The 13,951-nt window shown below is 40.8% G+C and overlaps 1 protein-coding gene across 2 annotated transcripts in view; it reads right to left on the bottom strand.

The window, feature by feature from the left end:
- Positions 1 to 13,632, bottom strand: part of inpp5d (inositol polyphosphate-5-phosphatase D) — a 110,776-nt gene extending 97,144 nt beyond the window's left edge. For both annotated transcript variants that reach the window (XM_060834936.1, XM_060834934.1), the window contains exons 1-2: positions 13,403 to 13,632; positions 523 to 586 (exon numbers count right to left, since the gene is read on the bottom strand). In XM_060834936.1, coding sequence (XP_060690919.1) covers positions 523 to 586; positions 13,403 to 13,536 — 198 coding nt within the window. In that variant the 5' untranslated portion in view covers positions 13,537 to 13,632. The remainder of the gene's footprint in view (positions 1 to 522; positions 587 to 13,402) is intronic.
- Positions 13,633 to 13,951: the final 319 nt, after the last annotated feature.

Raw genomic sequence — 13,951 nt, 5'->3', positions numbered from 1 at the left:
GGAAGAGCCATGTTTTTAGGGTTTACATCATTAAGTACACCTTTTAAAATACCAGGATGCTGTAACTGATAAACAAAATATTAATTCACAGGATGTGGGCATTGCTGTGGGCCAGCATTTATTGCCTATCCCCAACTGCCCATGAAATAGTGGTGGTGAACCCATGTCCTGGAGCCACTGCAACCCATGTTGTATGGATATACCCACAGTGCTATTAGAGAAGGGTGTTCTGGGGTTTTGATCCAGTGTCATTGAGGGACCAGTGATACATTCCCAAGTCTAATTGTGAGTGACTTGGAGGGGAATTTGCAAGTGGTTGTGTTCCCTGCTAACCTTGTTCTGCTCAATAATAATGACCAATTCTGCTCTTAACTGGATGGTTATTGACTGAGTCAGTAAATATTTAGATCTATTTGGTACTCACCTCCCCCAAGGCCTTTGGAAAGATTTGTCATACTGGGTTAACAGTGTCACAGGTTTGGATAGCTCAAAAGTTGAAGCTTGATTAAAGTGACCACCTACCTGAACAGACAACAAATTGTCCTCATTTATAAAAATCCTGTAAGTGTAGACACAGTTTTCATATCTGGAATAGAGGAGAATAAAAAGAAAGTTAAACAATTAAATTCAGTTTAAGGTTGATCCTTTTCAATGATTTTTGATCACCCTTTCTTGTTCCCCCAATTCCAGCTCCAACACAAAAAGTAAAGGCACAACATCAGCAAATCTTTGTTCCATTTTTGAAACCGACTTCTCCATCTCCCGTGATCAAAACTGCTCAACATGCAACAAGAACTTATATAGTTATACAATATCCTGAATAGAGTGAAATATCTCAGAGATTCGCAGGAGCAACTACCAAACAAAATTTGACACCAAGGTACCTCAGAAGATATTCGGCCAAATCTAATCTAGGAATTAAGGGTTGGCTTAAAGGTGACTACAAGTGGTTTCAAAGAGGTTTCAGGAGGGAATTCCCAAGCTTCATGCTTAGGCAGATGTTGGTCAAAATCAAGTATGCTCAAGAGGTCAGAATTAGAACAGCATTGATCTATGCAATATCAACATAACCTCTCCTGCTTGGAGTGTTTGCTTTTTATCTGTTTTGTTTCAATGTTCTAAATATTTTGTATTCTCTAGGATAAAGACTAACTGCAGCACTAAAGGAGAGCTGCACTGCTGGAGATGGTAACTTGCAGCTGAAATGTTTTACAATAAAGAATGAAAATGCATTGTTAGATGTTATCTTAATTAACTTGCTCAGAGATTTTATTACACACTGCTGGAGAAGGTGGGACATGAGCCCAGGCCTCCTGGCCAAGCGGTAAGGACACTACCATTGTGCCTCAAGAACCTGATGGAACTTACAACCCTAGGCCAGCCATAATTACCCTACAAATGAAGTGCTTTAAACGGTGGTCTCTGACTACCGTGTTCTTGACATTCAGTCAGTTAGTTCCAAGTAAAAATATGATAATGACCCAACTTTCTGTTTAAATTATGTTAGTTAAGAGACAAGACCAAGAGTTTTGGAACAGTGCCTCTAATCTTCTTTGGATAGTACTGCAGCATCTTTCATGTCTACCCAAGTGGGCATGTGGGATCTTAATTTGAACTTAATTTAAATAGCACTACTTCTAAACTGTTATTACTTCACATTTTTTGTTAATAAAGCTAGTTTGGAAAATTCTGGAGGGTTCCACTGAAACAAACAGTCAGAGAGCAACAATTATAGCAATCATTAACTTTCCAAATCATATGTGCTTTTATTAATTAGAACAATGAAGAAATTCTGAAGTGGTCTTAATCCCAAACTGGATTGTTTAGGAGCACAGCAACTAAGTCATTCTATAAGATTCACGAAGGTTATGTACACAAACTATTAGGAAGGCAAATATTATGTTAGCCTTTATTGTACTCTGCAAGTAATGAAACTTGCTACAATTATTATATAGGGCTTTGTTGTGAAACCACACAAAATGCTGGTGGGATGTTTTGGTCACTGTGCATAATGAAGATAAATATATGGTCTTGGAGACAATGTGATTTAAGATTCTTTAGATTGGTTTGTGGGATGAGAAAATTGTTCTATGAGGAGAGATTGAGTAGAATGGCCTTTTAATGTTTGGAGTTTAGCAGAATGAGAAGTAATAGAATTTTGTGCTTCCAGTTATAAGAGGGCTTTACCTGTAATAGGAGAAAAGTGGGAAAGTGGTATAAGTATAAAATATCAGCATCATCTTACAGAATGGCAAATTTGATTCTGGGGCTACGTGACCCACTCTGACAAAACACAATAAAGCAGTGTTCCTGATAAGACTAGCTCAAATTAGAGAATGTTCTGTTGAAGCAATGTTTAGATTTCATAGAATACCTCCAGTGTGGAAGCAGGCCATTTGGATGATTGAGTCCACTCCATCCATCTGAAGAGCATCACACCTAGACCTACCCTATCCCTGTAACCATGCATTTCCCATGGCCAAATCACCTAACCAGCACACCTGTGGCAGGGAACTGGAGCAGCTGGAGGAAACCCACGCAGACACTGAAAGAATGTTTGCGTGAAGTTTGCATAGTCACCTGAGGGCGAACTTGAACCTGGTTCCTGGTCACTTACCACTGAACCATCATGCTGTGCCAAGGTTTTAGGATCAAGGCTGAACAGAACCTCAAACATCAAAGCACAAATCTGCAGCAGCTCCATATCCTGATGTAAATTATAAGGCTGTACAATTCCTTGTTGGCAAATACTGCTTCATTCACAGCATTCAATCAGTAATTGTTAACAGTATACACACTCTCAATGTTAACAGCAGTTATTTTTGCTATTTTGTTGTATATACTTAACTGTAGGAAACAGTATTTTGCAGAAAAACTGAGTGTAGTGTCATTCCTTCAGTCTCATTCCTGTTCTCATATACCTAAAGGGCCTTCATTTCCTCACACCAGCCCAGCCATCAGGGTTGAAGCCTGGGTGAAACCATTAACGCTAATCATTGATAACGTAACATTGCTAGTGCCATTAATGTTTACACTGTTAAGATCATTACTCAATTGCTACATTACTTAAAGAGATTTGGTTACTGTAGAGATTCTGTCTTGTAGGGGTGACATTAGCATCTGCTCCCAAGTGTTGTGCTTTCGCATACACAAGGCTTAATGGTACCTAACCCCAAACAATAATCTGATTGCCTTTCCAGGACATCAAGGGTAAAACTACTCCATGCTGAAAATGTGTTGCTGGAAAAGCGCAGCAGGTCAGGCAGCATCCAAGGAACAGGAAATTCGACGTTTCGGGCATAAGCCCTTCATCAGGAAACAGCATCTGCAGACCTCACTTTCTCCTCCTAAAACTACTCCATTCCAATAACATTCAGGGGCTTTGTAAATCAACAACCTACTATACTCCAGGACTCTTTATTTTTGAAGCTAATAGAAAAGAAAATGCAGCCCATTGTAAAGCAGGCCAATGATTTTTGATCACCTATATGTCTAAAATACATGGGTGTACAAATCTGTGTATGTGTTTTATGTAAAAATCAGAATGAGATAGCTGTTTGATCCATCCTTGCACTGGTTTGTCTGTAGAGCTTCAAGTTAATCCCCCTCTCCATTCCCTCTCAAATCTTTTTAAGTCCATTTCCAATTCTCTTTCAAAAGCAAATCTTGCATCCATTTCCCCCATACTTTCAGGAATTGCACTCCAGACCCTATCAACTGGCTAGAAGAAAAATATTTCCTCCAGCTGTTCCTGCTCATTATCTTAAATCTGCCTCTTCTAGTTATCCTTTTGTCACTGAAATAGTTTTATTCTTTGTCAAAACTGTTCATGATTTTGACTACCTCTATCAAAACATCTCCAAACCTCCTCTGCTCTAAGAAGAACAATTGAAGCTTCCCTAGTCTCTTCACAGAATTCAAGTCCCACATCTCTAGTACCATTCTAACAGCTCTCCCTCTTCCAAGTCTGGCTATCTTTCTGAACCTGTGCTGCCCACAGCTTTAAAGAAATATTCTAGCAGTGGCACTTGAGATGTAAGGTGTGTGATTTCTGTGTGTTATCATTTATTTTAATTAGCTTCTATTTTGAACGAGTGGCATGTGGGTTTTGGCCTGTGTGTATGAGGTGTTTATTAACTAACTTGCCAACTCTTCTTGAGCCAGGATTTTAAACCAGCAGGTCATGTGCAAAAGTGGCTGGGCCCTCTATGAGCTTGTATTCTGAGATTTTTATGATTGGAGAAAGCAAACATTAAAAGGCGTTAGTCTGCTTTTGGTTCAGAAGAAATCAAGTTTGTTTTGTTTAGGAAAAGCCGTGGACTGGAAAGGTTTTTTTTGTAATTCCCAGAGACCTTGTTGGTTGAGGTACAAGAGAAAGGACTTACTTCAAATTAGTAAGGCAAGAGTGTACCTCAGTCGGAGTTTTAGTTTGACAAATTCCAGTCCAAAAGTGTTTGGTTATAAACCTGAAGGAATTATTTGAAGCAAAGAAAATTTAAGCTTAAATGTGTGAAAAATAAAGGAAAAGATGATCAAACTCAAATCCATAGATGTAATAGAACAGACAACTCTGGAATTTCAGTAATGTAAAGTGATGTTGGGAATAGCAGGGGTTGTGTTTTACCATGTGTTTTGAAATCTTTTAAATTGTGTTGTACATAAATAGATTGGTCTGTTCTATTTTATCTTCATTTCTTTTGTACAATTAACTTGCGTGTTATTGTAAAAACAGAATCTGCAGCATAGCAGACTTATGCTTAAGTCAAAGACTACCATGTTATATGAACAAACAATAAATCATGACCTATCAAGCCAGATATCATTCTTGGATCTGACTTAACCAGTATAAGATCATAGAGTCAGATATGTACAGCATGGAAACAGATCCTTCATTCCAACTCATCCATACTGACCAGATATCCCAACCTAATCTGGTGCCACTTGCCAGCACCCAGCCCATATCCCTCCAAACTCTTCCTATTCATATACCCATTCGGATATCTTTCAAGTGTTGCAATTGTCCAGCCTCCACCACTTCCTCTGGCAGCTCATTCCATACACGTACCAACCTGTGTGAAAAAGTTATCCCTTAGGTCTCTTTTATATCTTTCCCCTCTCAGCCTAAACTTAAGCCCTCTAGTTCTGGACACCCCCAGACTCAAGGAAAAAAACTTTGTCTATTTATCCTATCCATGCCCCTCATGATTTTATAAACGTCTATAATGTCACCCCTCAGCCTCCAACACTCCAGGGAAAACAGCCCTAGCTTATTCAACCTCTCCCTATAGCTCAAATCCTCCAACCCCGGCAACTTTCTTGTAAATCTTTTCTGAACCCTTTCAAGTTTCACAACATCTTTTGGATAGGAAGGAGACCAGAATTGCACACAATATTCCAATAGTGCCCTAAACAATGTCCTGTGCAGCTGCAGCACAACCTCCAAATACCTGCTGACCAATATAGGAAAGCATATCAAATGCCTTCTTCACTACCCTAACTACCTGTGACTCCACTTTCAAGGAGCTATGAACCTGCAGTTCAAGGTCTCTTTGTTCAGCAACACTCCCCAGGCCCTTACCATTAAGTGTATAAGTCCTGCGAAGATTTGCTTTCCCAAAATGCCGCACCCCGATCAAAGACGTAATCCATGTTTTACAGCATAGATAAAGCATAAAAAAGTACAGCATAACTTAAATCCACTGGTATTTATTGCCTCTATTTATAAATTCAATATCCTAAATGATTTTCTAAACAGCCCTCTATACTGGTCCTTCAACATTTGCATATGTACATATAACTCCAGGGCTCTTCCTGCACTTCCTTCAAAATTAAAAATAACTTATGTTGCTTTTCTATATTTTTCTCCCCAAAATGTACCAGCATTAACTTTCATCTTCCACATAATTATCTATTTTACCTCACTGTTGACTGTATTTCTGAGTTTTGTGTCAACTGCAAGCTTTGAAGTCATGTCCTATATACCCAAGCCCCGGTTATTATGGTCTTATTACTACAGATTAATAAGAGCAGTGTGTATACCTGTTCACACACATGCATGTGTGTTGCATTTAAGTATGCGTGGGTGTATACAATGCAAGCACACAGGTTTTTTTATTCTTGTGTGGTCATCTGGTCACAAGCTTCTGAACATACTTCTCTACTGCGCAAGTTCGGTTTGACTTTTCTTCCTCTTTTCTGTGTTAATTCCATTTCAGTATTTTCATTCTTCTTCTATGTTGTGGCTTTCAGCAATTCCAAAGTAGCCAGTCAACAAAAATGAGTAAGTCTGCATGAAATCCAAAAGTAAAGCAACTGCTTGGACTGATCAAGGTCAATGCAGTAAAGACAATTGTGAAACATCTCGAGTAACTGTGCCAAACTATACCAGGGAGATTGGCTAGTGTGGAGTTGTAAAAATATTATACTGATGCAAAACACACAATGCTGAAATGTATCTAATCAGTATTCAACCTGATATGTGGAACTGACTAATAAAAGGGTCTAAAAGTAACTCAAACTTGTATCTCTAAAGTCTCATGGGAATATGCAAAATTTAGCAAGGGGAGCAAAGCATGCAGAAAACAAGGTCTTCCAAGATAATTAAACTTTCCTCACCTTACCTGATTCTACAAAGAAAATATAAGAAAATGTTTAAATCTTTTCGGGAGTCTTCTGAATCTAACCTATGTCTTGGCTATTTTGACCTGACAGGAAACTCCCTGCTATTAGCTGCTGAACTCAATTAGCAAAAGTGGAATTCTAGTGGTATCACCCAGACCTGTTATACATGAGGTAAAGAAAGACCCCACTGGTTTTAGGCAGGTCTCTCTTCTCTCTGTTCACAACAGTAGTTGAGTTCTTGGCATTTCCAGAAAGAGGAATAATCTGGGCAATTTTAGTTCCAATTCTCACAGGTTATACAGGCTTGATATTAGCTTTTGGGGCTACTTACACAAATCTTTACATCTGGCCTTGAATAAGCAACATTTCTGTCTCATATGTCTCGCTTTTATTAAAGATTTCTAAGTTCATATCAGCTCTCTGTCATGGTTAATGTTAGCAATCAATAGAGCGTAGGAAGTTGAGGGGTGACCTTATAGAAGTTTATAAAATCATGAGGGGTATAGATAGGCTTAAATGGTGGGTGTCTTTTCCCTACGATAGGGATTTCAAGAGTAGGAGGCACACGAAGGTGACAGTATTTTTTAATACTTAAAGAAAAGTACTTCACAGACTGAAAAATGTTTCCTCATCTAGGATGAATGAAAGGCAATATATTTTTCATTAGGCATGGAAATGTCGCATCCTATCAGAGGAGAATAAAGCAGGAATCCCAAGATACAACTTAGGGAAATATAGCTGGGTCAGGAATAGCATCTCCTAGTAGCTTTATCTCAAAATTCTTAGGGTGGCACTGTGGCTCAGTGGTTAGCACTGCTGCCTCAGTGCCAGGGATCCAGGTTGATTCCAAACTCGAACAGCTTCTGTGTGGAGTTTGCACTTTCTTCCCATGTCTGTTTGTTCTCGTTTCCTCCACAGTCCAAAGATGTGCACTTTAGGTGGATTGGCCATGCTAAATTGCCCCTAGTATCCATTGATGTGCACATTAGGTGGGTTGGCCATTAGGAAGTCAGTGCAGACTCAATGGGCCGAATGGTCTGCTTTCACACTATAGGCATTCTGACTCAATGCTGTCTGCTTTTTCTTAAACTTAAGATATGGAGAGGAATAGATGAACAGAAATGAGATTCTAATCATGACTTAATAAGTTTGAAGCTTTTAAGGATTATTTTAATTTTGGGTGATGGGGTAAAAATGAATGATATTGAACTCACCCGCAGCCAATAAGGAAAGGAATTAGCTCAATCCAAAGACCAGCATGGGATTCATCATACAATTATCCTGATTGAACCTATACTCCACAATTGAAGGCACCACATCCAATTGATAGCACCCACTGTTTTGCATGATGTGTTACTCTTCATTCAGTTAACTCTGATTTCCAAGAGTAGATAATTAAGAGTGGACTTCCCCAATCCCTTAACTTTGTTCATTTCAGATTCCCGACAGCTGAAATGTTGCTTGGTCAGTGGATGGAAAAAAATAGTGACGATAGGAAAACACCATTTTGTAATCCCAACAGTTGCAGCTACCAGCTCAGACATTGTAACTTTTAAGCGACATGGGTAGAGGAAGGATCAGCATGCCATAACACTGGGCACAAGTGCCCAGGAGCCATGGCAGGGGGTTAAAAGGAGAACAGAGGTGCCAGATTACTGGACAGCAAAGATCACGCACTAGGTTTGCTGTATAGAACTCAGGTATAACATAGACTTCATTAATCCCTAAGACTCTACTTTTCACCAGGATGTTGCCCAGGGGAGAGCATTTGAACTATGAAGAGAGGCAGATAAGCTTGAGATGTTTTCTCTGGGGCAAAGGAGAGGTGTATAAAATTATGAGGTACACGAATAGGGTGTATAGAAAGCTGCTCTTTCCCTTATTTGAAGGATTAAGAGCAAGGGGCACACTTTTAAAGTGAAAGGCAGGGTTTAAGAGGAAAATGTATTTCACCCAGAGGTGATGGAGCAGTCTGGAATTAACTGCCTGGGAGGTTAATTTATGGTAATCTCAACTTTTTAAAAAAAAGGGCTTGGATGAATTCTTGAAGTGTCATAACATTAAATGTATTGGCTTGAATGACAGAAAAGTGAGACTCATGTGGGTATAAGTGTAGGGTTGGCAGTACAGACTCAATGGGCTGAAGGGCCTATTCTGTACTGCACAATTGTGTGACTATGGACCTGGAGTTGAAATTCTCGGTGTAGACAGGCTTATGAAGCATTGTACTTATACACTGAGCAGCAGTCTAGAAGGCATACACAATGTAAAGACCCAGAATCGCCTTGACCACCATAGACAATGTGACCTTTGCTCTACTTTAAAGTTGCAGTTGTGCCTGTAGTAGATGGCAGATTTTAGCCCCAACCTCTGTCATGGAGTTTTTGTATCTCAGTCATTGGTCCCTATCAAAATGGGGCCAATGGGGGTGCTCCCTGAAAGACCCTGGAGTTACGGCATCCTGCTCTAAAATGCCTTCTCCAAACCTATGGTTTTCCATCTTCTAGAAACTTGCATGGCACATCATTATTCTTCTGGTCAGACTCAAATCCCAGGGGAATGCCCAGTAAGCATTGTATGAATGACAGCAACTTATTTCAGCAAAAGGCTTTGAGGTAAATTTTTACGTACTTCAGCACCAATCAGACCATTCACTGTTGTCTAATTAAGCAATAGCATAGTCAGGAGAAATAATCTAGTAACTTAACCACAAGCAGTTTATGATTCCTGTAAATAGCTTCAGTACCATGTATACTCATGTTTAACTGAACAGAGCCTTTGCTGGCATCTGGCATTTGAAAATACACAGCACTGACAGATTTTCACCCTGGTCGGTGCCATAATCCACTTGCCCTGTCTTCTGCCCACAAGCATTTGATGGACATGTGCCAATTTCCTTAGCAAGATGACATTCAGATAGATGTAAGAACACCCAAGTCCCTCTGAACATCAATATTTATTATCTGCATGTTTTTTAAAATGTATTCTACTTTACATTCTTATGAGCAAATGGAATGAGCTCACACTTCCTCCGTTGCATTATTATTGGGATGACCTAAAGGAACTGATATTGCAGGGGGAGGGGAGAGGTTGTAGACAATATCTTCGAAAGGACATACGAATACAAGATAAAATGAAATTCATTGTTCAATCCTGAAAAGCAACTTGTCTTCCATCATTGGGAATCTTGTGTGATGAACAAATTGACTTATGGCATTTAATAAAATAACCAAGAATTAAAATAAAACGCAGGACGGTGGCTAAGTGGTTAGCACTGCTGCCTCACATCACCTGGCCTCAGCTTCGACTCCTGCCTCGGGTGACTGTCTGTGTGGAGTTGGCACGTTATCCTGGTGTCTGCATGGGTTTCCTCTGGGTCTCTGGTTTCCTCCCACAGTCCAAAAATGTGCAGGCCAGGTGAATTGCCAATAGTGTTAGGTGCATTGGTCAGAGTGAAATGGGTCTGGGTGGGTTACTCTTTGGAGGGTCAGTGTGGACCTTTTGGGCTGAAGGGCCTGTTTCCACACTGTAGGGAATCTAACCTAACTATATTGCACCATCTTGTGAACAGAAAGATTTAAAAGGCACTTCACAGTGACTGAAGGTTTAGCAGAGGTGGTCAAATTCATTTTAAGAATGGTTTAAAATGAGGAGAAAGGTAATGGGCCTTGACTACCAACTAGAAAATGTTATGTGGGGTAAAAAAAAATTCTTATTTATTCCATCCTCACAAATACCATTGCAGGTCCTCTAATCTTGAGCACTTCAAGATGCTCCTCAAATTCCATTTTAAAAAGGTAAAAATGCATTTTTCTTTGGAAGGGTACATCCAGTTTGTCCAAATTGCCAGAATATTTTTGAATCAAAACAGATGCTACTCAATGATGTGAGGCACACAGTGGAAAGAGGAAGTGTGAGTTTGATCTACAAGTTTATAAGCACCCATCAGCTACAAATCAGGAGATTATTATCACTAAGAAAGCCCTCGGGAAATTCAACATTTTCCAGCCTGTTGTGAACACAACTGTTTTGAGATCTATTTACCCAAGTTGCTATAATTTCTCAGAAAAGCTCCTTCTGATTAAGAGGTGAATCCCACAGCCATTTCCCTTGAAACATAATGTTGTTCACCCTCACTAACAAACAATTATTTCACAAAATGAGCCCTGTAACCAAGGGTGTCAGAGCTTGGGCCACTTTACTACTGAGTGACATGATCGAACTCACACCTTTGGTTGCCCTTGTGTGAAGTTCCTCAATTCTCCAAAGCTGCCAACACAGGCTTGTCCTCCCTCAAGCACAGAAAAATAAAAGTGAGTTTACTGACTGGGACATTTAAGCTAACAGATGTGGCAGGATATAGAAAAGCCACTGTTCTCTCTGGTATCAGAATCCGGAACAAGAGAGGCAAATCAAGTTAGAACCAAGTTAGAGGTGACAAAAGGAACACTTCTTCACACAAAGGTGAGTGGGAAATCTGGGATTCTCTTGCTTCCCCCACCCACCGCAGAAAAAAGTTGAGAATTTGAAAACTGAGGTTAAGCTTATTTTTATTGAATGAAGACCTGAGTTTTTGCAGTCCATCAAGTTATAGAGCTGAAAATGTGTTGCTGGTCAAAGCACAGCAGGCCAGGCAGCATCTCAGGAATAGGGAATTCGACGTTTCGAGCATAAGCCCTTCATCCTGATGTGCTTTGACCAGCAACACATTTTCAGCTGTGATCTCCAGCATCTGCAGACCTCATTTTTTACATCAAGTTATAGATGCAAAGCTGGAAGAGTACAACAGGTCAGACAGCATCCGAGGAGCAGGAAAGTCAACATTCAGTCCTTACTGTCTCCTTGTTGTCTAAGTAATGTTTGATACAAGTTTAACAAAACTTCCCATGCTTATGACTATCCATTATAAATACACACTAGTTACTTATGACCTTATTAATTTCTGTGTCTAATTAGGGACTTGTGCATCTTTACAAGAATATATTTCACTCTTCTATCCCATTAATAGACTTACATTTCATGTAGCATTTGATCCTTTTAGTAGACAGAGCTCTGCTCAGACCATACCTGAGAGTACTGCATTATACTTATCCAGTTACCTTATTTAAAAGAAAAGATAAATGCATCTGATGTATTTTAGAGAAGTTTACCAGACTAATAACTGAAATAGATAAATGTCCTATGAGGAAAGCTTGACAGGCCAGGCTTGTGTCTGCTTAGTTTAGAAGCATATGTGGCAACTTGATTGAAATACGTAAAGATCCTGAGGGGTCTTGACAGAATAAATATGGAGAGGATGTTCTCTCTTCTGAAAGAATCTAGAACTAGGGGTCACTGACTAGGTGATCACCTTTCTAAAGAAAAAGATGAGGCAAATTTTGTTCTGCAAAGAGTTGAGAGTCTTTAGAAATCACTCCCTGAAAAGCCTGAGGAAGCAGAGTCATTGAATAATTTTAAGGCAGAGATATATAGATCTTAGTTAAGCAAGGGCTTAAAAGGTAGGAATGAAGATTTGTGAATACAATCAGACCAGCCTTAATTTGATTAAAGTGACAGCAGTTTTCAAAGGCTGAATGACTTCCTCCTACATCTTATTCAGATGTTTCATTGCTTCTACCCAAAACACCACCGCGCAGTGATGAACTGAAATTAATTTGCTAATTGCATAAATGCCCATCTTGCAAGTGTAGCTGATTTCCCAATCAACCTGTCCAGCGATAATTTTACACGTTTCTAAAGCAGGTGAGGCTTGAATGCAGGCCTCCAGACCCAGAGATTGCTTCACTACCACTGTGCCTTGTGCTAGTGCCCTCATGCCAGCTGGTATGGAGCATTAGAAAACAGTGGGTTCATTCAAGAACAAACTATCAATAATTTACCAACACTGCAAATGTGAAGGACACAGTGAAGGTCAAAGCAAAGTTGCTGGAACAGTGTCCAGTAAAGGCCTGAGTGGGACTGAATTTACAACCTATGGGAGTGGACAGAGGAGAAAGCATGGGGAAGGGTCTTCAGTGATCAATGTGTTATCAGTGATAGAGGCAAGTCTTTAAAAAAAAATGTAATCACTGACCACTGAAATAAATAACTGGACTTCCGGCTTCAGCTGACCCACATATTCTGGACAGCATCGCAACATGGGGGGGGGGGGGGAGAGAATTTGCGGTGATTAAACCCAGCTCTGGTTTAACGCTGAGGGAGGAAGGAGCAGCCTGTAGCATTTTATCGCTGAGATCTTAATCAGTTTTCTCTCCGCGGAACACGTCCATGCACTACTGCTGGAAAGGAACCCCATTTTCTAGCACAGGCTGTAACGCACACAGAGTCAGGCAATTAACCACAAGAAGTGGAGGAGAAAAGGCAAACAGCCTCTTAGCACAAGTTTTGCCTCCAGCAGAAGTTGCGAACCCGCGGCGATGCATTTAACCATTTCCCTGCAGGGACGGCGGCAGCTCAATCACTTCCAGGACTCAGTGAGTGAAGTCTGGGTCGAGAGTGACCGCTCGAACATTGCCTGTAACATTGTTACAGGAGGGGATAGGTCATTACAAAACCCTGCAATTAAACCCACTGACAAGACAGAGCCGGTGTACTGTATGTGTACTACACTTCCTTCATATAGGAGCTGAACAAGTGAATGGAGCAGCCCATCCTTGAGAAAGATATTGATTCCCACTGGCAGCCCCCACAGTCAGGCTGGGAGAGTGCCCCCGCCCCCGACCCGTCGCCAGACGATACCCCTCAATGTAAACGCTCCTCCCACCCACCCATCCCGACTTACAGCAAGCACAGGGCTAGTGCTCCTTCGCAGGACTCGCTGTGCCGGACCAGAAAGCTGCCGTCCTGAGCGGCTTTGGCGAGCAGGCTCTCGGCCGTGGGCCGGGAGATGTCCTCATGGTACCAGCGATCGTTCATCTTTTCCTCCGTCAGCTTATTCCATCCAAAACCTCGGCTCCCGTTACAAACAAAGCTAACCCGGCGTCAGCTCGCCCTCAGCCAGCCTTTCCTGGCCGTGACGAAGCTGGACTGAATTTCACTTCCTTAAGGCACTGTTAGACAGACAGAATGAACTCGTGTTTCAGTTTATACTAGTGCAGCAGAGCCTCCCATTCACTCCTCCCTCACCAACTCTCCCCTAAAAACTCTCATTCACTCCTCCCTCATCATCACTCAATTAAACACTCTCACTCAGTCCTCCTTCATCAACACTCCCCTGAACACTCATTCACTTTCCCCTCAACTCTCCCCTGAACACACATTAATTCTCCCCTCCTCAACTCTCCCCTAAACACTCATTCACTCTTCCCTCATTAACATTTCCCAAAACACT

This window comes from Hemiscyllium ocellatum, chromosome 13 (genome assembly GCF_020745735.1).
Source record: "Hemiscyllium ocellatum isolate sHemOce1 chromosome 13, sHemOce1.pat.X.cur, whole genome shotgun sequence".
Taxonomy (NCBI): Eukaryota; Metazoa; Chordata; class Chondrichthyes; order Orectolobiformes; family Hemiscylliidae; genus Hemiscyllium; species Hemiscyllium ocellatum.
The sequence above is the reverse complement of the archived record's forward strand: the minus strand, read 5'-3'. Positions and strand labels throughout refer to the sequence as shown.